The sequence below is a fragment of the Excalfactoria chinensis genome, chromosome 12, assembly GCF_039878825.1.
Source record: "Excalfactoria chinensis isolate bCotChi1 chromosome 12, bCotChi1.hap2, whole genome shotgun sequence".
NCBI classification, from domain to species: domain Eukaryota; kingdom Metazoa; phylum Chordata; class Aves; order Galliformes; family Phasianidae; genus Excalfactoria; species Excalfactoria chinensis.
This window is the reverse complement of record NC_092836.1, coordinates 7,015,001-7,041,255: the sequence shown is the minus strand read 5'-3', so window position 1 is coordinate 7,041,255 and position 26,255 is coordinate 7,015,001. Positions and strand designations below refer to the sequence as shown.

At 39.5% G+C, this 26,255-nt stretch overlaps 1 protein-coding gene across 1 annotated transcript; it reads left to right on the top strand.

Annotated features, from left to right (window-relative positions):
- Positions 1-11,803: 11,803 nt before the first annotated feature.
- Positions 11,804-25,694, top strand: CEP15 (centrosomal protein 15). Its single transcript, XM_072347846.1, has 5 exons — positions 11,804-11,929; positions 13,090-13,169; positions 13,872-13,995; positions 18,699-18,773; positions 21,478-25,694. Exons 2-5 carry the CDS (start codon positions 13,117-13,119, stop codon positions 21,589-21,591), a joined length of 366 nt encoding a protein of 121 aa, XP_072203947.1. The 5' UTR covers positions 11,804-11,929; positions 13,090-13,116; the 3' UTR covers positions 21,592-25,694.
- The last annotated feature ends 561 nt before the right edge of the window (positions 25,695-26,255 follow it).

Genomic DNA, 26,255 nt, shown 5'->3' with positions numbered 1-26,255 from the left:
CCACCCCTGCCCAAATTTCCAGCTTTATCTCCCGCTCTCTTTTCTTCCTTGCGCTGTAGAGCAAGCAGTTCCTTTCTGAAATAGCAAGCAAAGTCCTGCTCTGTTATTTCCATCTCAGTGACTCCGAAAGGCATGTTCCAAAAAGGAATATTAACTTCAGTGATGGGATTCCTTACCTCTGGAGCTGTTATTCCACAATTCTGCCTGCACTTACAGGGCTTCAATCTCTATTTATTTTCTATGCCAGCTCTCAGCATCCTTCCTAGGCAGCAAGATGCATTAACTTCCACATAATGAATATTTCACTTTGGTCCCATACTCTGAAATGCATCCCTGACTGAATGAGATTTCAGTACTCTGCGTTGTTGATTTCCAGTTGTGTGCCACAGTCCTTGTGTTTCATAGGTAGGCAATACCAAAAGGACCCTCCAGACCCAGAGATATTGCTTTTAACACAATCTCTGTTGTGCTGGAGGGGCAAAGGGAGGCACATCTTTACCTTTTTTAGACTAGTTCCAACAATAAAGTTATTAAAGTTATTTTCTACCTTGCAAGAAAGGTGCCTGATGATTATATTGCTCCTGCCTTTTAAACTAATTTTATTTCAATACGGTGCATTTGCAGTCATCACAATCCTATTGTTGCATGTTATTCCCAGAGTAATGAATGAGAAATACTAGTGCTTGTGGAAAGGGGTTGTGCTAGTTCTTTTGTTTTGTTTTTAAATTCTATCTACTGCTATACTATCAGAAGATAAGCCAACTCATACCCTAAAATCCCTCCTATCCACTTCTTGTTGAGTTTGGTTGCCATTAAATGATGCAAGTTATTTTGAAAGCAATATGAAAAAAGACCTAAGGTTATCCTCTGAAAGGCAGGCTGCATCCACACTGCTCAAATCTCTGTCCCAGCCTCAGAGAAGTGTAGGTACATCTTTGCAGTTCAGCTTCTCACAGGAGATGAGATTACACATACGGCTGTAAAGCTGTGCAGTCAGTTCCTGCACACTGGGTTTGGGAAGGATGACAATCAGTTTCACGCAGTGCCATTTAAACTGCTGTAGCTTACACTCTGCTTTCCCAAAAGCATTACTTTGAGCCCAAGACTTGAGGGAATTTAGGATACATTGAACTTCAGGAGAATGGTATTTTAGCCTTACTACCATTACAGTCGCCTTGTTAGGCACACAAAACCTGAAGTCTTGCCCTAGAACCAAGTGAACCAGAGACCAAAGGTAGGCGTGAAGCATTTGGTGGCTGGGCTGGCACAGGGGGCCACTGCCCTGCACGGATCCCAGCTCTCCAGCTGCAAGTGGGGACATGATTTTATTCCCATGGAATGGTTGTTGCTGTGGGGGAAATCCAGATAGAAACCTGCTAATTGCAAAGCTGTCCTATGAACAGCTGTAACAAAGCATTTTATCAAGAAGCCATTTTTGCCTCTGCCCAGCTCTAAAAGCAAGCTTCCTAACAATGCAACAATAGAAGGAAAACAAATTCCTCTCTCCTCCCACCTGAGTTCCAGCTGACACATTTCCTTTATACAGAAGGACCTTGCCAAGCATAAGCAAGCACTGACAGACAAAATAGCATTAAAAAGTGCTCTTATATTATATGCCTGTTACTGTCATATTAACTTTCCTTTTGTAATAGTTAATATGAATTAATAGATACTTTCACAAATAGGTTTCAATTGTTATGGGCAATTACAGAGTTCAGCAGGTTGATTATTACTGCAATATAGCATTATCTGCTGATGGGCTTGTAAACCTTGTTTTCCTTATCTGTTAGGAGCTTATATGATCTATTAATGATTTATAAACTAACCTCATTATAAGGTTGTACTACGGAGTGCGACAGATTACAACACAAACAGGCAATGCTCCAGCTCCAAGTTCCCCATGCAGTTAATCCCAGCTTCATTATGCAATCCTCGTTTAGATTTTATCATACACTGTTATATTCTGGAGGGCTCCACTTCTTTCTAGGATGTGATTAGCAATCATCCACATCCCGCATTTGCCCACACAGCATTTGATGCCTGCAGCAAAGCTGAGCTCCTGACATTGTGTTGGTACACACAGATTTGGGAATAAGGCTAGGAGTCTGCTGGCAGTTTTCAAAGCAAGCAGAGCTCTTCACAGGTCTGTGGGTCTCCCCATGGTGGAGAGGCCACAGAGAATGCCACCCCTGCCCTCATCCCTATCTCTGAGCTGGTGCCCTAATTCCCCCCTTCACAAAATCTGCTGTCAAAAGGCGCAGCTTCACCATGAAATCAGAGTTCCCCATCTCTGTCAGCCATGATCTTAACAGACTTGTTTCCCTGCAGTGGCCACAGTGTAAAGTATTAAATCAACAAGCAGCCACCCTCACTGTAAAATGGCCAAAGAAACTGCCAAAGAAGGAATAGGGACGGTCCTTTTCTCAATGGAAAACTTGGGGAAAAATATGCTTTATGCTCAGATCTTTTCCACAACAGTCCCCTCCCAGTGCTCTCCAAATAGCAAGCCAACAAAGTTTTACAAAATCCTTTGTACTTGAATGTTTTCTGCCAGTTCCCCCTCACAGGATGTGACACTGCGGGCACTCAGCTGCAGTATCTGACTCTGTAAAAAATAACAGCAAACTGGAAAGAGTAGAATGTTCTCAAAAGAGTGGCAGAGCCATTCGTGGCATACACAGGCTTGTTAAAATTCAGTTTTCTGAATTCATGACAATAGCTTTTCTTGGAGCCTCTTCAGGCAGGAGGGCCTCTCAGGACATCCAGGTAGAGCAGCTGGTCTGGGCAGGTTCTAAGGCAAAAATCTGGACTTTGCTGAAGCCACTGGCAAAGTTCATTCCAAGTTTAGTGGAGCCAAGATTTTACTGTCACCTTATCACTAAATCTCTTGGCTTTCAGCATTACTGCATTTATTTTTTCCTGAGCAATTTTAGGCATATCATTTCCAGTCTTCTGACAAAGATATTTATGATGAACAGTAATTATTCTGTTGTAGTTGGCATCCTGGGACCTTCGTCGTGGACCCATGTGCATCATTAGAAGCAGTGTGTGGATGCATAATGAAGAGACAGGCTTGCTGTTTATTTATGTGTGATGCTCTTTACCTTATCCTCAGACGTTTACACAAATGAGTTCGAGCTGAGGAATTAAACACAAAGATGTGGCCATAATGTCTGGTTCAGGATGTGCCTCATCTGCAGACTGTCAGAAATCAGTAAGAATTTATGTGTGCTGCTCTTTACCATGTCCCCTGGATACCCTCTATTGTCTGCTCCTCAGAAAAAAAAAAAGAATATATATATATATATGATGAATATTCTCATGCTGTTGATAATGTAGATCTGATCTGTTGTGTTATATTGGGAAGATCTGTCTGGAACTTCCAGTGGTGCCATGGCAAACAGGTCTGAATCCCATACCCTGATGGCAAATGGCTGCCTCTTTCTAAAACACTTCTATAACGTGTGTTTCTTCAGTGAGTACTGAGGGGCCTTTGCAGGGCATTTTGTCAGTTTGAAAAGAATGGAGTCATTTCTAACTGTAGTGCTTCCCATGAGGTTAATCCTTTTTTTGGGCATGTATTTGGGCCTAGGACATAGCTAGAAAACCAAATGCCTCTGTAGAAGATTCAGTCAAAAAGTTAACAAATGATTTTCTCAAGCCTCATGTATTGTCTATTAGTTTTGTGGCTGAAACCTTTTGTTGTCTCTGTCTCCCTTCACACCCATCTCATGCTGAGTTATTTTCTAAAATTAATCCAGTTACTTTTCTGAATGCAAATAAATGAAATCTAAACACAAACTACACCAGAAAGACGATGAGAAGGAAGGCGCGTTATCATATCCTCTCAGCCTTCCAAGAGTTGTATTTCTTCATGGTCTTGCAAGCAAAAAAAAACCAAAAACCTCTCAATAAACTACAGGGGAAAAGAAAACCTTTTTTTTCTCGCTGAACTTGTGTAGGTTTTGCAAACGCATGATTCGTTTGAAAGTAATTCCTTCTGGAGTGTTGTGTGTCAGGCTGAGGCAGGAGCACTACTGAGGCTTGGAGGTAAAAGCACCTCCACAAGGCAGGGGGGTCAAAACAAGGTAGAGAGCACATCATTAGCTGCATCTTTCTTTTCTGCCCTGTTGTGAACACTGGCAATTAATGTTTTCTTATCTAAAAGGAGCAAATTCTGTAGTAGTTGCTGGTTCCTGTGCATGGTGAGAGCTGCTCCTCCTCCTGCAGAGCACAAAACCAGATGGAGATTAAGGGCAATACATTGCTTTTATCACACACATGCAGACACCAGTGTGAGATGGTGTGGGATAAGGAAGTGGATCCACATTGCAGCTCCTGGTCAGCATGGGCAGGCCCTGGTGGGAGCATCCAGTGCAGTGTGCTTGTTCTTATCTGCTCCTACCACCCACCAGCTATGCCTGGAGGCACACGGAAAGGAGCAGTTTGCTGAAGAGCTATAAGCAATGGAGGAGTGCTGACATCCTTTAAAAGCTGCCTTTACCGATTCGCTTTGGTTCTCTCTCATAGTGCATCTTTAGAAAGACTCAGTGATGGAACAGCTCTTGACTTGTATGATTCCAAAGTTACCGTTCCAAACTAAATTAGCTGGTTCTTTCTTTATTAAAAATACTCACTTCTCTTACTGAACAAATTTCTATAGTTTCTTTCCTTCATTTGGTCCTTTATTTTAAATGAATTCTGCCCCTAATTCTGTGCTGTATCTTCCGCAGGAGATGTGACCCAGAAAGCCCAGGAGGGCTAGATACAAAATAATCGAGATACACTGAAAATGATCCTCTGCTGCCAGAATTACACTTCAAAATACATTTTTAACCAGATCACTTGACTAAAAAACTATGATTACATGAACTAGTAGATTACAATTGAGGGTACATTTTTGGGAGGGACCTTCAGCACTTACTGTGCCGGCTTTGGGTCAGATCCTAGCGTTGTTTCTGTGATGCTTTCTCCAAGAAACATGCACAGTCTCATGCACAGAGACTAAAAGCAGTTTTCTTGCTCCGACTGTGCTTCCCCTAGTGCAGAGACAGAGGTCGCTCCTAGAAATCTAGAACAGTCTAAGCCAAAGTATATAAAAGTTATGGACTGCATGTTTTAAGTGGAACTGGGGAAGCATAATTTTAATCAGCCCGATTTGACTATTCCAGTTGGCACAGTGTATTAAAAGGTATCACAAATTATTTTGAGAGATTAGCCAATTATGGAGAGCCATTCCCAGAGAAGAAACCGAGGGCATCTCACTAACTGCTAGATTTATATGACAGTCCATATTTTAGCACAAGTTTGCTTGATGGCCTATATAAACTTGTTTCATGTCAGTTGCTCTAAATACAATAAGATTTTAAGTAAACATGCAGCTCTATGAATAACAGAATCTGGTTTGCTGGGGTTTGTGTTGTTAGGAGCAATCCTACGTGGAGCATTTGACATCTGTTAAGTGACAAGCTCTCTTTATGGCCCTTCTTCCTTTCTGCATAGCCATCTATTTTCATGGAACTTTTTGAACTGTGATGTCTTTGAGGCGAGTAACCCTAGAGTCCAATTTCATAGTATCATAGTATCATAGTATCGTGCGAGTTGGAAGGGACCTTAGAGATCATCGAGTCCAACTCCTGGGTTTTGAGCCCCCTGTGTAGCAAAGCAGCACTTCTACCCCTGCGCCACAGGGGGGATTCGAACCCGGGCCCTCCAGTGCCGCAAGCAGCAGCTTATACCACTGCGCCATTGGGGCACACATTTGACTGCAGTTGATCGACTTCCAAAATTACTGAAGAAGGAGAAGCTGAAGAAAGATGTGCACACGTGCAAAGGTATACAAACATGCACAGAGTGGGACATTTACACGGGAAAACATTTTTTTGAAAAAAACTGGTTAAAAAATGGTTATTTTCAGTAACTGAAGATCTAGCCATTAGCTGATACCCTTCTGTGATATGATTTAATGAAGAAAATAAATGATATTCCCTAAGGAAAGTAATTTTCTCATTCCCTAGACTGCATTTCTTTTCTCATATTTCACATCGAGTTTACTGCTTCAGCTTTCCAAAGAAAATTTCCTATACTGCTTTAAGCCAAAGCACAAATGCCAGAAAACCAAACATTGACCCTTTCCATGTCAGTGGCAGCAATGACATTTTTATCCAGTTATTTTTAAGCTTGAACTCTACAGCTCTGTCCATAATTCTGATCACAAATAGAGCCCTGTTCAGCAAAGCCAAAGATACTCAGCTGGGTAAGAAAATCTGAGAACGTTGTTAGAACTTGCTGTTAATATTTTAAACTGAAAGGCATTTGAAAACCAACCTGAAAGCTCAGATTTAAATTCACCTGTCTTTCTGTGCCTTAGGCTATGAAATAGGTTCAGACAAACAGCCAACGTCATGTAGGACTTTGTAATGTAAAGCTCACATTGAGATCACAGCAAATAGAAGTTTACATTAGGAAGCCTATGCAGGAAGGAAGATCTTCACAGAGATTTAAAAAAATCATTAACCTTCCAACGTCTGAATGGCAAAGCAATACTTTACACACTTATATAGCTTGGGTGAGAACTGCAAGACGGCTGCCTTGGCAGGCAAATGAAGGCAGACTATAAGGTTCTGCACCATGTGGTTTCTTGCTGCTCTTCCCTCCACAATACTACTCATAGCTAGAGGCGTAGCAGCAGGTGACTTGGAATTTTAGCTTCCAGATTTTCTCTCAAAAACTGCTTTCAGGTTATCATGCTAATGACATTGGTGATGTCATTCTTGAAGGTTCACCAACACAACTCAGCATAACATTGCCATTGGAAAAGCTCTGCAGGTTGGACTTCTCTTCGTAGGCATAATTCTCACAGGAAGCCATGTCACAGTCTGCCAGTCACAGGTCAGCTGAGGTCCATGTTAAAATGAATCTGTTTTCTTGCACTGCATTGTTCCTCTGTAGTAGAAGGTAACTTGTCTGATGTTTAGGTACTTTCCTCAAACTTCTCTTTCAAGAGCGTGTTTACGAATTCCATTCATTTCTTCTCCTGCTAGCTCCTAAGAAAGCTTTTTTTTCTCTGATGTCCACTACTCATGTGTGAGCAGATACTCTTCCTGCTTTTGTATTGATAAATACGCCAAACTTGTTAAGCTGTTCTCACAAAGCAAACTTTCTCCGCTATCTTCATTACTGAGTTGAATTCATTTTTCTTGAACTCGGAAGACCAGAAACACAGCACAACAGTTACATCTGTTCAAACAAGTAGAATGAATCCTAACTGGCCTGCAAGGAGCTCAGCTAGGTGATTCTCTCCAAAGGAAAGACAAAAGAAGAAGTCCATCTTCTCCTTCATGTGCTGACAATGGGTATGAATGACAAGGGGGTTTGAATTGAAGGACAGAGTATATGTTGCAATTTGGGATTAGTACGGATTATTTGCATCCCTTGGAATTTTTCATTAATTCAACTTTAGTACTACTTAGATAACACTTATCTCTCTCTACTTCCTATTCACTCATACAAAGCAAATATGATGCATTCCTGTCCATTTGTTATACTGTGTTATAAAGCAAGGTTGATTCATTTTATGATACAGGGATTCAGATATTTACATTCATTCTGCTTTTATTAGATTTGCGCGATCATGCTGCTTGCATTTCTGCTTGCAGTGTGGTTATTAATATTCTGAAGGTTTTGTTATACTTTGTTTTCATTAATATAAACTTTAAAACATGCCCTGAAGAAAAATGTTTATCAAAATAGTACTTTATTTTCTAAAAAAAAACCAAACAAACATAACTTCTTCCCATCAACAAAAAAAAGGAATGGAAAGGGAAAGGGGAAGGGAGGGAAGGAAAGAGGAAAAAAAAGGAGACTATAGAAGCAAATTAGAAGAAAGAGATTAGTCAAACCAAGGATATTTGTCTCTTTAAAAAATCTGTTATAAAAGCTCCATTTGAGGATTTTCCATTCTGGTTACCTAACAAAATGCCTTTGGGCATGATTTTTTTAGCAGTGCTAAGGAGCACCACTCAAAATGATTTAAATTGCAGTTCTGAGCACTCAGCTGCTCTGAAAATCAGGCCCTATATGGGTCAAGTTGGTCATTTCCTCTAAATGAACACCTAAGGAAACTTTAAGTGAGATGGTTCCGACTCTGAATCCACAGTGGCAGAGATGGGAGCAGAACTTAGGCTTTCTGACTGACTGATCAAATGACTAGACTGTGCCATCACCAAAAAGGAGAGTTTAAAGAATGACTCTGAAAGGTTATTTTCCCTGAATTGCTGAGTACATAAAATGAGTTGAAAGAAAGGGTAAAACTTCTTGAAAGGGTTTAGAAATGGTTATATTTATAATCTGTTGTGGTAGGATTTAGGAGTCCAGTGTTCAGCGAAGCTAGACTGACAAATGTATTACAGTTATAAGGCTGGGAAACCTATTAGGAGAAACATAATAGAAAGCACATTTTTGTGAAGGTTTAATAGGAACTGAAACAATTCAACAAAAGACTAAATTTAGTAAAGGGGGGAAAGTCATTTAATACATCTTTCCAAAAAGATTGAGTGACCTTTCTTTAAAAAGAAGAATTTATTTCCTATGAAAAATGAAAAATTCAACTTCTGTAACAACAATCTCGTGAAAGGGTTTATTAGAAACCAGCTCTTTGTGCAAGTTCTGCTATTTTCATTGTCAATAACTGTTGGTGTTATGCAATAAGACAAGCATTGTTGCCTCTCTAATTTCTCTCAAGGGTTGAAGAAATTCACAATAAGAGCATTCAAAATCTAAACTGAAATTAAAAAACAGAACACCCTTATTCAGGTTTGCATGGCAAAAAAATGGGAACAACCACTAAATAGGCTAGTCAGCTGGAAGCAGTTGGACAAGTGTTTAAATAGCTGGTGCTTGCATGAGATTGCATTCACGTGGACATTAGCAAGCGCTGGCTTGCTCCATGGCAATCTTGTGATGGTCTTGTTGCTCACAGGAGGAGAACACTTTTAGTGCTAAGGGAAGGAAGATGTAGTTTATATGTGTAAGTGAAGTGCTGCTTGCAAGATCAAAGTGAGCAGAGCATCCCCATTCAAAGAGGAACGGAAAATTGTGGTTCTCCAAGTGTTTGTTTTCATTGGGCTTCCTGTGTTCAGCTTAGGAAAAACAGACAACAGGAGTTGTTTGAAATAAAGCTGTAATTTACGATCCCAACATGCTGAGAAGCAATTAAATTCAAGCTAATTACTGTAAATAGTTTTTATAATTACGTGTAAAACATTCTACTACCTGTACATCTGTTAAAAGTCAGTTGAGGCCCGTTGATTTCTCTTTTTCTACAGTGAAGGCTTAATGTTATTACTCAAGAACCAAACTATTTTCTTGGAATCTTTTAAAAAAAAAGGTAGCTATACCATAAAAACTAAAGATGAAAAGTACCTGTCAGGACATGTGTTGTATCTCCTTGAGAATTCTGAATGTGTACATCAGTAAACCGTCTCAGGTATTCTCTAAGCTATTTTCTATTTCATAGCTGTGTCAAGTGCTGCTGGAGATACAGTTCCAGAACCTAAAAGCACAAAATCTGTAAATAAAGAAATCAATCAATGAAATTTCAGCTGAGGGCTGATTATCTTCATCCTATATATCAGAAATCAACTGAGCTACCAAATAACAAAATGCACATTAGTTCCCCTAGCATTTACAACGTAGGAGTTTCATCTCAGCTCAAGTCTTGGTACTGCAGTGAAGACAACTAACCCTGAACAGAGAACGGTGTGGATGTACCAACAGTAAGGTTGAGGCCAACCCCTCGAATACTTGGACATGAGGAGAGAGGGGAATTACAAGGCAGTTTTACATTCGATGCATTATTAGCTTTCTCCCTGACTGGGAGGACATTTCCTTGAACATCTTTGCCTTTTTAGCTTGTTGTAACTTCAAGTAGCTTAGCAAAGGGGTTGTGCAATTGCTTGAAATGCTGCCAACTGTCTTCCACTTTGCAGGTGATAGGAAAAACTGCCAGAGCCCAAGGTGATGGCCACAAGCTACTCTGATGGGATTCCATGGCTCTTAGGTTGTTCTGTAGGCCTGGAATATCTTGGTATCACATAAGAAATGTTTCTGAACAGATATACTCGGGACCTTCAAGCAGCGGTTAAACTTTTACAGCAGTAGAGATGCAAGCAAAGAAAGAAGAGGAAAGCAAAGCAATCGTAAAAAAAAATTAAGCATATGCATTTTAAAACAAGTTATTGACGTGTCTTTTAAAATAAAAAAGCTCCTTTCTTCTGGTTTCCCTTTTGAAATGCTCCAGTTTTAAAATCCAAATACATAAAAACATTTGTTTTTGTTTTTTTAAACTGACATATGGCACAAATTGGAACCAGTAAATAAATGCACGCACATAAAGCTAAACTATGCCCTTCTAAATGCTAGCAAAAATGACAACATAAAATACTAGCCATAAAACTACGCACAGGTGTGTAACGAATCACAAGCAAAAAAAAACCCCACATCTTGCAATTATAAACAGTATTTATTTCACTTGTCTGTAATTACATTTCATACATGTTTGTTTAGTAATATCAATCCAAGACATCATTTTGAGGATATAATTAACTGCATGTTGTAACAGAATGTGTTTTGTCTGGTTTTGTGCGCTGCAAGATTTAAGAGCTTTTGTTAGCTGTGTTTAAGTGCCACCTAGCGTTGTAATTCACAACTTTCTCTCTGAAAACCCTTTTCCCTACATTTGCAGTCAATCCAAAGTGCGTGGGCTAAGAAAAAACACAGGGTCATCGTGCCTACACTTCAGTACTAACAGTATGTCCTCAATCCATATTTAGTCACCCACAGACTATATGGAGAAAAGCTCTCATGCATAACACTGCTGCAAAAGACTGCAGACAAGCAAGAACGAAACTGATATCAAACTACGCTCTGCCATCTGCACAGCTGGGCAGGGAAAAACAGATCTCAGGGCCTCAGCTACGGCTAACTGGTTCTTGCAACAGTAAATTCACACAAAGATGGATGTATTGAATGGAGAGGTGATTGTTTCTGGGGGAAAAGTACATTTTTAGTTATATATATATATATATATTCAGTAAGACAAGCTGTGTGACTGGAAACTGAGAGGGATGGAAGAGCACGTTTCAATTAGGTGCCAGCATAGTGAGGTCTGCAAGAGAATGTCTTCTGGCGTGAGTCTACCCCATCCATAAACCCCCATTTCTGCAATGGAAATGGCGTTCCATTAAGTCCAGTAAGACCAGAACTATTAACTGCTCACCCCATCAGAAGCGGGGTTCTATTTCCCTATCTCTGTTAGTGTTAAGTCTTGTCTTCCGATCACAACCATAAAAAGAGGTTTTAATGAAGGTTTTATGGCCTATTTATCCCGAGTGCCACAATAAGGAGGGGTGAGTTCACAAGCACCTCATATAGTTTCTACATAATTATCGTACAGTGAAGAACAAATGACTTGTATTGAACAACCGCATGGCATTTGATGTACCGTTTCCTGGCTCATGTTTTCTGCAAGGGCAAAACACAAAAAGCGGATTAATTGTGCCTCTTAAAGAAACGCGCTTTAATAGAAACCTGAAGAGAAGAAATCGGCCTCAGCAGCCCTTTGAACTTAGAGGCGTGGAGGGGCAACCCGCTCCCTGAGGCGACTCCACGCCCTCTGAGGGGTAACGGTCACTGCGAGAGACGCCCCTCTGCTCGTCCCCGGTTCTGATTGGCCCCTGCTTCCTCCCATCCCTCCAATCACGGCTGAGGGGGCGGGCCTGAACACGGAGGCGCGACGCGGCCTTAGCGAGTTGGCGGTTAGGCCCCGCCCTTCCGGCCGTCGCCATGGCAGCGAGCAGGGGGGAGGCTGCGGCGTCGCGGAGGCCGCGTTGAGAGGTGGCTTTGGTTTTGCAAGCCGCAAAGGCTGAAGGTAAACTAGGCTTTTTTTTTTTTAGGAAGAGAGCCATGGAGGGGATGGGGGAGCTCCCGAGGGGGAAAGGAAAGCGTTGGAAATAGAGCGGAAGGGTGGGGAATCCGCTGGGTGAGGTGAGAAGGCATCAGTTTCTGCCTAAGTCACGTGTATCCTGCTTCAAAGTTACGTGTGAATCCCGGACGGACTCTCATAGATGTTCCGATTTCATGACGTTTTATTTCTCCCGCCTTTCGTGTGATAGTTCCTGGTGTTGAGGCCAGTTTCTGGGACTGTAATGTGCTTCTGAGGTGAATGGACTGCAAAACGCCCCCCGTGCTTCTGAATTGTGCTGGGGGACCGTGATTTGGGCAGTGGGCACCTGATCTCACCACAGCTAAAAGAACCCCAAAGCCATTAAGGTGTAAATGTAACCCCCTGTTCGGTTATCTACTGAAGAGCTGAGCTTTCAAGTGCCTGAAATTGAAGCTGGTTCACTGACTTCAGTTGTTAAATCATGTCTATATTTACCCTTATATCTGCGGCCTAGTGTAGGGAACCTGCTTTAGCAGGCGGGTTGGAATCAATGGTTCTCTAAGGTCCCTTTTATTCAGTGATGTTTTATTCAGTGTATTCAGTCCCTTTTATTCAGTGTTGTCACTGTGGACAAGAGGCGCTATGAGATGTAGTATGAGCTCCAATTGCAAGTGTAACTTTGTGTTTGTAGTACCATGATGAAACCAGAAAGTCACTGCTGTGAATAGTGATACACGAACTATGTGAGCACATCATAGAATCTTAGAATCCTTGGAGTTGGAAGGGATGTCTGAGGGCCTTTGTGTGTGTGGCTGTAAGCAGGTGAAGCTTGAGAAAACTTTGTTAAATCTGAAGGCTGGAGGTCAAATTCTCATTTCCAAGTAGATTGTTAGAATTCAATATGTGGAATTCATTAAGGTTTTCCTCCATTGTGGGCACTTGTGGTGTGTGTGTGTGTATTCAAACCATAATGTAACAATATCTTATGGTATTAAAATTTATGAGCAGGTTTTATTTACACAGATGATAAATTATATAAATATAATGCATGCAAGTATTAACTTGGAATGTTTTGCTACTGAAAATTAAGCGTTTGTGTATGTCTTTGGAAGACTATAATTTCACTTGGTTTTGCTTTAATGCAGTGACGAAACCTGCACAAACAACAGAAGATGTCGTCCTATTTGGCTCAGGAAGTTCATCTGGCTAAGAGACACGAGGAGATGTAAGTAACTTCTTCAGCAGCAAGGCTTCCCCCACAGCAGTTTGTGCTGTGGTCCAGAGGGGTCTCGCCTATCCCTCATTTGAACAGTTAATCAGACCTTTAGAGAGCACAGTGGTATTTCATCGAGGGGCCAGTGATCCAGGAGGTGGCACTCTTCCTTCATGAACTGCTGAAATTAGTGTCATTGCTGGCGAGAGTATTTAGGCTGATGAGGTTTTTGACTTGTGATGACGGTATTGGTTTAAGATCTCCATTGTTAACCTCCTGTCACCACTGAACTCCTTGTTGGGAAAGGTGCTTCAGTTATTGAGCTGCATTATCGCCCCATAAACTCAGGTTGTGAAGCAAATACAGTAATATTCAGGAAACTCTGCTTTTATTATAACAGCTAGTTATAACAACTTGCCGGTGCGCAGGAGTAGTACTGATCAAGTCACCCCAGCCCACCCTGTCTTTCCTCTTCTGGGAGATTCAGTGCTTCTAAGCACCTTAGCATATGAGGACTGCTGGTTGCAATATTATAGCTTCGTTCAAGCACAGCAGGTGGTGTCTGCCTGTACCTTTTCCCTCCCCCAGCACACCCACCCTACAGCCGGCTTAATTAGCCCCATGGTTTTGAGAAAACTGGGTAAGGTAAAAAGGTTATTTTCTAGCTCCTGAGCAAAATGTTCTACCCACTTAGCAAAATGTTTTCCTTTGTAGACTGTCTCAGAGATCAGCGCTGCTACAGCAGATGGAGACTTATCTAGGAGACAAAAAGACTAAAAAGACATGGCAAACTCAAGCAGCTGATGCAGCTCGTAGAAGGAATACAGCACTTTTAAATGTAAGTTTCTGTAACTACCAGGAACTGAGTTGAAATGTCATGATTATGCAGCTAAGATAATTTTTTCTTTTTTAATGTTGCTATCATTAGAGTTCTCCTATATTCTCTTTTCTCTTCTGGAACTTGACCAAGAGTATCAAATGACAAGTCTTTATTATCAGATGGCACTACTACCTATTTTACGTTGCCCTTCTTATTTGAGCCTTGTGGTGGCAGCTGCTGTCTCTTTCTTTTTTTTTTTTTCCCCTTTTTTTTCCTGAAGTACTTGTAGAGATGCAACACGTGCTATTACACGTCTGCCTAAGACAGCCTCAGTCTAATGAGACTCCAAATACCTTCACACCTTGATTCAAGAGTTGGGTGTGTGTTTGGGAATAGGGGCTGCCCAGGTTATGATGCTTTTAGTCCAGGGTAAGAACTGTTGTCCAGATATGGTTGTATGAAGTTATGGAAGAAGTCCTCTGCTATTTTTCTTTAAGGAGAGGTAGAATAACTTCAAGAATATTACTTGCAAGTACTGTAAAAGCAGTGCTTGGTGTTTCTGGATCATCTCAGTGGAGGAAGTAACAGTACTGTTAATGTTAATGGCTGTTCTACGTATCTGTAGTCATGTTTAGGTACAGCTTATATAATTATTAAATTAAGATCTGAGTTTGATGTCAGGTACCAGAATGCTAGATCTCTTCTCCATCTTTAGCTTAGGCATCTGAAATTGAAGAGATGGCACTTGACCAGTGGTGTGAGCATGCATTTGAAAAATGGTCATCTGCCTCTCACAGGCATTTTCTTCAGCTCATAGTTATTAAGATCCCATATTGTGTGTATTGTATTTTTTGAAATTATATTTTTTTTCTCTAGAAAATCAAAAGTTTTATTTGCACCATCAAATATTTTTTGTTTCTTCATGCGGCACCTGATTGAGGTTTAAAAACATTCACATTTTAGATGGGTATGATTCTGAAGCAAGCTCTCTTCGAATTTAAATGGAAGCTCTATTTAGGGAGTGGCAGATATGACAGTTAATGTGTGATGCCTTCTTAATTATTGTGTGATGAAGGAGGACTTTAACTGAGACTCCGGTCAGCTACTGCATACTGGGCTGGGGCAATCAAATGCCTCTGCAGTGGGTATGGGCTGTGTAGGTGCTTCAGTGTGAGGTTGATAGAAAGGGATGAGTTGTTTGTTTCCTTGCGTCATAGTTCATGTATCACTGCTTTAGTATTTCAACTGTTATGACTTCCATTTTATAATTACCATAGATTTATATTTCATATCAATAGTTGTCTTTTATATATATACATATATGACACATATATGACCTTTATTTTACCAGTGCATTCTCAGCTAATGTACACAAGCAAGTATAAGAAATGCAAAATATATTTTCTGCATGTTGAAAACTTGCTGTATTGGAAATGTTAACAATAAGTTAAACACATACAGAGTGTAAATATTTTTGCAGCTACACAGATATTTGCTATCTTCTGTCACATCCTCAAAATTGTTCCTTTCAAGTGTCAAAAATGTTGGTGTTTGTACCAAAAAAAAAAAAGCAAAAACATATGTATCTAAACAAATTCTGTGGCACAATAAAGTAGCATAAATCAGTTTAAATCTATTTATTTTATACTGATTTTAACAGACGTGCAGTCCTGCAGATGCTTTCTGATAACAGAATAGAAAAGAACAAAAAAATCTCTGTAGAATAATATATGAGACGCTTGAAAACAAGACTGATTAATGTGCCAGCTTCAGAATATTGTTCCTGATACCAGGCACTGTACATTTCACAGTTACCATGTGGAGAGTTGTTGATTTGGCCTACTAAAAAATACATGGACATGATGAAGTGTTATTTTTTTATTTGCATTTCTGTTTTTCTGCATGTAAGCAAAATCAGTTGTTTTCAATGTGTTCATAGGGAGAGACATTTTTCTTTCTCAATGCTAGTTGATATTTATGCACAGGAAAGCATTTCAAGATTAATTTATTTTCTAATCAGCAGGAAGCAGGGAACTAAAAATGTTTTTAATTGAAATTTTAGCAGTATAAGCACTTGTTCAGCATTTTAACATAATTGTCAGAGTATTTTACTTAATGTCTTTAGAGGGATACTACAGATTAGAGAAATCTGTATCATCTGGTGCTTATATAATGTTTTCATAACAAAAGCAGAAATTAGACCGGTATTTACAATCTAATTTATGAGACTTGTTTGTCAGTAACATTTCTGGTTTATCAGTTCTGTTGTTATTTTGGTGCAACGTCTTATACCATGAAATAGAAAATAGGGAATATGCTCTTCAGTTTTTAGCACTGACTATGTAAGTAATTTAGACTGAATTTGCTTTCCTGTACAGGCATGTAATTGCAGAATTACTGGAGTGGGATTCTGCCAGACTCTTATCAATATAAGTGACAGTTGAATTTGGTCCCCTAAAAGCAATGTGTGTGTCATGCATTCCATTTTACCTCTGGGGAAGGGCCTTGAATTGTTTTTGTTCCAGTCCTTGTAGTTTCAGGGTAAAGTGCTGCAAGATGCTCTCTTTTTTTTTTTTCCTTTTTTTTTTTTTTTCCCTATACTGTGACATATTAATTTTTTGGATATATATATATTTTTATTTCCCAAAGAAGCTTACACCAATGTATTTATTTTCATATTGATGATGGAGATTTCCCTACAAAGCTTACCAGATGCATAGACACGAAAGAAATGCCATCTAATCTTAGTTATTTTTCTAAAGCATACTACACCTTCCAGCAAAAATTTTGTTCACTGTCTGTCATTAAATCAGTATTCTGACAATAGACTGCACAACACAAACTCGAGTGAGCAACAAAAAGACACATCCAATATCTAGGCTATGCCAAAGTGACCTTCTCCACTGAACATATATGCACAACTGCTCTCTCTTTTTTTTTGCCTGGAATACATAAATTTCCTATCACCATAAACATTCTGGTGCCCTTAACTGAATAGATAAAGAAATGATTTTTTGATGCTCTTCCTCCCTGTGAAAATTCCTATAGGAAGGGGAGAAATCCTGTAGGAGAATATGAAACAAACTTTAGTGATTGATACTTCTTCTCAATGTGGTGGTATCTTCTATGGACTTTGTCAGAGCTGTACTGAGATGAGCTTCATTCAGTGCGATTGATGATCTGTGGGTTCTAAGCGCATGCAACAGACAAATTGCATACTTAGTTTAGTGAATTTTTTTTTATGTCTTCTATTGTTTTTGACATTGTGACTTCAGGTGGCTTCTGATTTTGCTCACATTCCCCCTGCATGTTTATTCTCTTTACTCTTTTCTCGCCTGAGAAGAGGCAGCCACTTGCTGCTTCCCAGGATTTGGATAAATCCAGGACTTAAGTTTCTTCTTTCTTAGTTGTCCCTTAGCTTCTACGAGGATGTACACTCCCTTGTATTTAAGGGGAGTCTTACTTAGATTAGATTTCTAAGAATGTGCGAGAGAATATAGTCATGGTGTAAAAGGAATTAATGAAATAGAATAAGGTTAACACTGTAGAGTGAATGAACTGAGTGTGTTACTAAGTTGAACTCAAGCTAACAAGTGTCTGTTTTTATTAACCATACCAGCTGAATTTGAGCCATATTTCTCAAACTGAACTTAAGTTGAGCGCTGTTTATTGTTGATGTATTCAGATTGGCTATTATTCAACACGAGTAATCATGTTTGGTCTCTCTTGGGGATAGGCTTCTCCAGAATCTCACTCTTCTTTTCAGCAGCAGTGATGGTGAATATTTGGGAAGTCCCTTTGGGGAATTTCCTCTCTCATTTAGTTTTTCTGTTGTACTCTTCACACCCGCTCTCTGCTCCCAACTCTGCCATCTGCTATACTTTCTTTCCCCCTCCACTCTGTTCAGCTTTGGCTTCTTCACACCCCACTCCCACGTCCCTTTCTGTCTCTCTTCATCTGCCCACCACTCAATCTCTTCAATGTTTGGGTATGGAACTAAGCCCACAAGAATGGGTCAGAACTTTAAAGGGGGAGAGGGGCCAATTCGGGGTGATGGGTTTTATTTGCTTGTCACTTCTGTTTCTGTTTTTAAAATTTATTTAGGCCTTTGTGAATCCAGCACACATCCACTGGGCAAGCAGAAACCCAAATACTGTTTTTTGTAAGAAAGCTATGTGAGGTGCATTGTCATCCAAGTTTGTCTGGTGAACAGCTTGCTGCAGCTCTACATTTTTGTGCACATGTTATGCATGCATATTAGCAAGTCATCTTTGTCTTGAGAAGTAAAGATCTTGCACATAATTTGCCTAGTTACTTTACAGTTACAGTTACAGTAGCTAGAGTGCATACTTAGTTTTCATGCAGCACAGAACAAATCATTCTATTCTTCTATGCTGTAAATTATAGAGAATGGAATTTAATTGTAATTTACCTTAGTGTTCAAAGAGAACAGCGGTCTTTTACAGCAACAGACCTATGCAGTAATAACATTTATTCCTCTATCAGAAAGTTACAGTAAACTTTTAGGAACTGCAGGTTCCTAGTCTTACAAGTTAGATTTCAGAATGGCTACAGAGAAAGATTTGAACCTCCAGTGTTGTTATTTGAATACTGCTTAGGCTTAATGAGTGCATTTAATTAGCGTAAATGTCTTTATGTGAGTATATTTTCCTTTTAATATTCCCACTGTGTTTTTAAAATGTGCTTTGCCTGTGTTCTAGGACATAGAAGCAGCAGAAAAAAAGCTGCAAGAAAGAATGTATTTACTTCCACATCCCGATACTGTTAAGCTAGAAGTAAGTCCTAGAACTCTGTCTTTTTGTTTGCTGTTTACCAAATATTTTGCTCCCCATCCCCCCCCAAGCATGTTCTTAAAGTGAAAATAATTGATTTTAAAATCCAGTGACTGGTATAGCCAAAGGCCTGTGTGATGTGCAGCAAGCTGAACCTAACTTCTAGGGCAAGGTCCCTAGATTCTAGAGCATTCTGGTGGAAATGTTTTGCAGCTTTCAGATCTTTACAAACTTGTATTTAAAAATGGAAACGGATGATATTCACAATATTCAATTTTTATAATTACTACCGTGACTGTTATGTCAGAACTACTTTGTTTTACACGGTCATCCTGTTTTCAGTGTGCTGCAGATTGTCATCTATACGTTACAGAGTCAACGGTTTATCAACTTGAACAGAGAAGATTTCACTTCTCACAGTTATTTTATCAGGTTGTACAGGATCTCAGGAAAAGTAGTGCTAAACCTGGGATTTTTCTTCTCACTCACAGTCCCTGAAGCATTATTTAAAGATGGCAATTTTGAGGAAGTTGCTACTCTGAGAACTAAATATTGTTCTGATAAAACACACCAATTTCAGTTCCCTAATCTCAAGACCATTCTCTCAGTATTATGCTGTGATGAATGAATAAGGAGGACAGCAGCGTTCTTAGGAACAGAAATAGGGACACAGCTTATTCCTGATCCAAACTAAACATCTAACCACGCAGACACCAAATCATGTTCCCGCTTGTGTTTCTTGGACCAGTGATTTGTGGGTTCATTATTGTGCAGTGACTTATTTTCCACAGGCATAGCATGTCCCACACTATTCTGTGCGTTGTCAAAGGAGAGAAAAGGTATGAACTGTAGTGTTTTCATCTGATGGCGAGGTGTATTGTATGTTGATTTCACACCTGCTGGGCAAGTGTTGTAATGCTTAGGCTGCTTCTTAAATGAGAAGCATCATTTCTTGTTTTAGTTACTGTTCAAAGATTTTGTCTGTCTTTGTAGTTCATAAATGGCTGACTCCCATCACAGTTACAAGGTACATGCTCAGAATGCCCTTTTAGTGGTGTTTTAAGGGATTTTTAGGACAAATCAAACATTCTTCGTAGATACCTATATATCTTGAATGACACTGAGAAGGCTGCCAAGGTGTTTGTTTGAGCCCGTTCTGACAGTGCTCAGAAGTAAGAGTTTTAGACTCTTAGAAGACTTCAAGGCACCTCTAGTTTGTCCAAACTCTCTGTTTGGATCAGTTTTGGACTAGGAGTTTTGGCTTCTACTTTTGTCCTGAGGTGCTTAAGCTGCTTATGGGATGTAGACTGAAGTCCACGTGTACTGAAGAGTACGGAGCTGATAGCTGCAGAGATCTTTGTGCTCTTTAGCATAGTGGTATAGTGGTAGAATTTTTGAGAGAACGATGTTACTATTTGAAGCAGAAGATCCTATTTCAGCCTTTTTTATACTTCTAAAGAAGAGCACTATAAATAGTAGAAAAAGAAAACTTTTTCATGGTACAAAATTCTGGTGTGTGCTCTGCTCCAAAACACTTCTGAGCATATTTCACTCAGCCATATATGTGTCTGTATTAATATACTTTGAAAGTTATGGCTGTAATGGATCCCCAGCTTGCTAAGTCAGAGTAGTTTTGTGTGACAGCACATATGCTTGTCAAAAAAGATTCTTTGAGTAAATCTGTTGAAGAAAATATTTTTGTAAATCTGCAAGAGCTGTAGTTATATCTGAGTTACATGTAAGGATCAGGATGATTAGCCAGGAATCTAATACTCTGTAGAGAGCTGCAGAAGAGTACCACAAAGTGAACGTTATATATTTAAACAAGTGTGGGGGGGGGGGATGGGAAGTACATTTGGTACCATACATGTTTTCTGCTCCAAAATTACTTTTCACTGAATGAACATAGCTATCTAAAAATACCTCCACTTACCTTGGAGTATTAGCTGTGTGAGTTTCATCTGGCTCTTGATCACATTATCTTGTGGAGAAAAAAGGATGGGCATCACTAAGAATTTCTTCTAGAAGAAGCAAAGTTCTCCTGAGAGTGCTAGCACCAAAAATGATGAATAATATGTCTATTCTATGAGTAGTATGGAAGTCAAGTTTCTTACTGAGCACTAAGTAATGATCAGAGTTAGGTAATCCAGTGTTCTTTTCTGACTACGACATAACTAGATGGCCTTTTCCTTTCATGATGCAAATACTGAAGCCAATCACTGTGTCTTTGATTTACCACATCTGAAATGTTACTCAAGTATCTTGAACTGCATTGCTGCAAACTTTTCTAAGGAAAGCAATTTACGCTTTTTGTTTATAGCATTAAACAGATTATTTTTTTTTTTTATTTCAAATTTAAATGCTATTAATGCATGCATTTAAATACAATAGCTGCTTTCGAAGAAGCTTAGGATCACAGAAGATATTTTATTGAAGGGATGTTGAGGGTCTGAATTAATCTGTAGCTTACCACAAGAGGGCAGGTTCAGTCACTTCACATGCTACAAGATGCAGTCCTTCCAGCCTGCTGTTTTGTGTCGTATGAGAGATTGATAACTTTGTATGCAAGTACATTGTTCTTTTCTGAATTGCTTCCCTCGTAGGCTTTGAAAATTCATTGCATATCTGTATTGTTTGTAAACATGCTGATGCGGTTTTTGAAATAAAGATGATTATTATTATTTATTTATTTTTATGTCTTTCCCAGACTCTCTATTGGGCCTCAGTAAAAGAATCTCTTCCCAGTTGGGAAGAGTTTCTTTTAGGAAGAGCAGAATATCCCATTGGTTTTAAGAAACAGGAAACTACAAACAGAACATAAGCTACCCAGAAGAAGATTCACAAAAACAAATACTCTGATTTTTGTTTTGTAACTCTGGTTTGAGCAGAAAACATCATCCAGGTTATAGAATGTAATATTATGCCATTAAATGATAATGTAAATCGTTTGAAATGAAAATGAACTGTACTGGATAATTTGTTTCCATTGTCTCGGTGTGTAAAACTTCAGTTTGAATGGTGGCATCTGCTTTTGGAGAGCTTAGGCTACAGTTCCTCGCAATGAGAGAAGCAGTGCTGCTTAGAAGGAGGCTTTTTGGATCAAAAGTCACTCACCAAGGTGATTACTACTTTAGTATAACAGGAGTCTTAGGTTATTTGCAATCCTCTGCTTTCCTGTGCAAGTGTGATAACTAAAGACAGATTCATACATAATCTTTCTGCACTGTATTCATTTGTGTTGCACGCATCTCTGTGGATGAAGAAGGGAAGAATTTGCCATTAGTGGGAAAGGCAGGTTCTTTGCATCAGTCTTGGTTCAGCAGCATTACCTGTGTAAAAACCTTCGTGATAGCAGATGTAGGGAGAACACCTTGAATTTGCACAACTTGCTTTCCTTGATTTTTCTTTTTCTTTATTTGTTTTGCATTGCCACTTCTGTTGCTTCTGTACTTCTCTCCTTTAACTGCTGCTGCTTTTCCCAGCGTCATCCTATCTAACATGTGAGTAAAGACCAGAAAATACAAATAAATCCATAGGAACTTTCTGCTACTCCTAGGTTTAATGCTATCTTCTTTATGGTGGCATCCTATAAATGAGGTCTTTAACTTTATCGTGAGGAGTTTGATAAGAACAAGCAGAAAGGTCGCCTGCAGCAGCTGTCATACAACCAAGAACATAGAAGCTGCGGAGATAAATACATTTTGTCTCAGTCACTGAACTGTTCCTCACTTCTTCTTACAGAGTTCATTGGAAAAGCCTTCTGAATTTCTAACTTGGCCTGAAGAAATCTCTCCCTTCCTATGAGAAGGATGCTTTTAAAGAAAGGAAGGAAGAATCTGGGCTGGAGTCAATATATTGTCAAAATTTAATCTTATGTGCTACAACATTCTTCAGCCCCTGATCTGGAACAGGAATAAAAAGAGTTGATTTCTACCAGTGCCTGAGGGTTTGGAAAAATTGTAATTACTAATTTTTGCTGGTCTATTAATGAACTGATCTATGCATCTCCACATTACTTAGAGTTATGAATTATTTTCATGCCAGACGAGGGAAGTACTATTTATTGAAATTCAGATAGTCTCTAGCTACGTTATTGATAAATATCTGCATTGGCTCAGTCCTATAGACTGAAGAACACGTGTTCTTTTCATTAAACTTAGCTCAGATGTTCACAAGTTAATTAGCTGTTGGTGGGGAGTTCGTGGTTCAGTCTGAACAAGAGAATGGAATTCTAGCTGGGAACTGTAGCAAGCCTGGGTGAACTTGAAGGACCAACATCCATGAGCACTCCTTCCTGAAATTAGGCACCAGTTCTGTCTGGATTTAAATTAGCCAAAGTATCATTTGCAGCCAGGAAAAAATAAAATAAAAATTAAAACTTCACTTTTAAAAATGTATCTTTTCAATGGGAATGCTAGGAGTTCATTTCAAACTTTTTTTCTTTTAAAGTGTCCATTAAACTGATAAGTTTTTACAGAAACTGCCATCTTAGAAATATCCTGTTGAGTGGGTGTTGGTGTTTGTAACAATAACGTTGTTTTCATAATATGTGATGGCAGATTAGCACGCTTCTCCGCAGTGTTGTTAACAGTTGTAATTAAGGAATAAACAGTAAAGGGTGTCAGTCCGATGACAATTTCATCTATAGTGTCACAATACAAAATGTCACAAAATATTAGAACTGTTATATAACTACAAAAATATCAAATTAGGCTTTCATCTTACTAGCAGAGAGCTTAAAAAAACCTGGCAGAGAGACCATTGCAATTTTATACCTACTCAGTGTTCTGTCACAAAGACAACTTGGTAATATTTTCTTCTGTGGGATCGCAACGTGGTTCTCAGTCTGATTTAGTGGGGATGTGTACGGATCTTAGAATCATTGAGCTCCAATTTAAAGAAGCAAATAATTGGAATCAGTTGAACACACAAGAAGGGAAAAGCTATTACATGCAGTGCCCCTCTCCCAGAAAAAGGGGTGGGTGAGCTGTTGCTAACAAAGGCTAGGACTCATCCTGGTCTTTGCATCCAAAGGGAAATCACTTAAACTAAAATCTGGGCCCCTAAGTACTTTATATGTGTGAATAATCTGGGTCTTTATCTCTTTGGACTCCGCCTAAACACTGGGACACAATGCAGATGCTCACCATTTCCTTGCTGCTTTTGATTTCCCATGGAAGGAAGGCTGGGTGTACTGTGAGGGCAAAGCAGCTGGAGAGAAAAGGGTTCTGTGCTGCTGCTTAACTGCTGTAAAAATATAGACAAAACAATTCCCTTGGTAACAAATATAGTCTGAACTGTCAGGTACTATTAGATACTTCATTAGATACTTGGATGCTGTCTTTCTTATATCTTTTTTCCCCCCTTTTATGGGGCTAAGAGGTGAAGATTAAAATTTGTCTTCTTTTCAGAGAGGGAAATTACATTTGTTTCTGTGCTGTAGCTTCAGGAGCAACAGGACAGCTAGTGGATGGGATGTTATATAGGAACAGGTCCAGAAAATTGATTAAAATATAAACAGAGAGGAAACTTAAAGTAGGAATGTGTATAGGCATCTTCTGTGGCAGACGGGAGCCTTTTTGTTGGCCTATGGTCTGGAAGGCAAAAATGCAGTTGCATATGAGTGAAGCAGCAAAGCAGAAGGTGCAAGGAGGCACATAGCAGGGCTGCTAGGGTAGAAGCCAAGTGTGTCCTGATATGTCACAGTGCAAGCAAGCAGTGGCAGAGCACATGATTTTATGGTATCTCTTGTTATACCTGGCACCATTTCTATATGGCTGAGCTGGCTTGCCACCTGCCTTTGTGTAGATCCACATTTGAGAAAGCACCTCTGTAATTGCTTAAGTGTATTTAAATAAAACCCAAAGCAAACGATAAACTGATTTATACTGCCATGATTTAATACTAGCATTAAATGAGATCTTGAATGAGTATTCTTCTCTGTCTCAAGGCTGATGCTTCAGGAAGATTAATTCAATGTAGGCATCCCACTGTTTCGTCCCAGGTTTGTTACCTGTTCTAGGGTAAATGGCTTTTTTTACTCTGAAAATAACCTGTTTCTCTGCATTCTTGACTTGCTGCTTGCCCCTTTGTGCTAAAGCATACGTATGCATAAGCTGCATTGGTCCTGCTTCTTGCTTCTTCTGCTTTCCTGGTGGGAACAAGGGAGAGAAAAGCAGTAGAGAAAACAAATGGTTTTGCCTGTTTTTAAGTTGATGATCAAGAATCTTATAAGAAGAAATAATTAATCAGCCCTTTGGGATTTGTGCCTGGATGAGTAAGCGCAGGACTTCCCTAGGAACACAGCCTGCTCACCCATCTTGTCACCTCTACCCTCACATTCCCAAGGATTTTATTGTCTCAGCCCTTCCGGCAGTGGGGGCAGTAGCAGAAGGCATGTTAGTTTTCCTTGGGATAGGAAGTTTCTTACTCCAAAGAGTCCTTCTCAAGCTTATTGGTTTCATTTGAGAGTATATATGAGATAACAGAAGGGCTTGGAGACATGATACTTGACACTGTGCTGTCCTCAGTTACGTTTCTTTGGGGTCATGTTAGAAGGTGGGAGCTAGGCTCTAAGCAGAGCTTATAGTTCGTCCTCTCTATTTCATTCACATTGTGCAGTCAGGGTTATAGGTGCTCATTTTGAGCTTGCTGATAGTGAAAAATAAGGGGGAAAAAATGGAATGTAGTTTTAGAGGGTTACGTCTGAAAGAAAACATTACTTACTCCATAATGCTAAGTTTCATAATATTTTAATAGTTGTGTTCAGATACAACTTGACCTTAAATATCACCCCACATGCAAGCTGTTTTAACATATTTGTAATGCTCAGATCGTCATTACTGTAATATTCTGTTTGCTGGAGGATTGTAATCCATTGGTACAATATGATACAGTTTAAATAAAGCTTTTATCTTGTATTCACAGACTGGTGGACTTTGGTGTTGTATTGCATGGACAAACCGCGTCAGTCAGTGCCTGCTGTAGCCGATGTGTCTGCAGGTGATGGATGCTTTGCTTAGGTGTGCTGCTTATTTTCCTTAATAATCCTTTGAGGCCCATCAGAGATGTTTATCTGCTGAATGAAGATTGGAATCTCAGAAGTTTATTGATGAAAAATCAAAATGTAATAATCTCCAGGGTAGAATATTTCGGCTCTCCCTATTGTTTCATGGCAAGCGTGCACTTAATTACTTCAAATATGTGATTATTTGCAAGGTGTGGATAAGTGTTAAGCTCTTCCAAAGGAAATAGGTGGAAAAAGGAAGTTCTGTCGGTTTTCCTGCAGTAAATAGCATGATTTAATTTGGGAATTTGCTACTGCTTTTAAACATAGCTGAAATGGCTCTTCAAAATGCCTGAACTGTGTCCACTGTGCGTGTGTATGCATATATATATCCCTGCAATTGCATCTTTTTCATTTGAGTTACTTTGCATACGTTTGTCATTGCTGCATACAAATAGGAAGTATGATCGCTTCTTCCC

What these genes read in the sequence shown, in the direction of transcription:
- CEP15 (XM_072347846.1), top strand. Translation starts at nt 13,117, where the DNA reads ATGTCGTCCTATTTGGCTCAGGAAGTTCATCTGGCTAAGAGACACGAG. An exon ending in GCTAAGAGACACGAGGAGAT is followed by an intron (nt 13,170 to 13,871) that starts GTAAGTAACTTC and finishes TTTCCTTTGTAG; the next exon opens with ACTGTCTCAGAGATCAGCGC. An exon ending in CCGATACTGTTAAGCTAGAA is followed by an intron (nt 18,774 to 21,477) that starts GTAAGTCCTAGA and finishes TGTCTTTCCCAG; the next exon opens with ACTCTCTATTGGGCCTCAGT.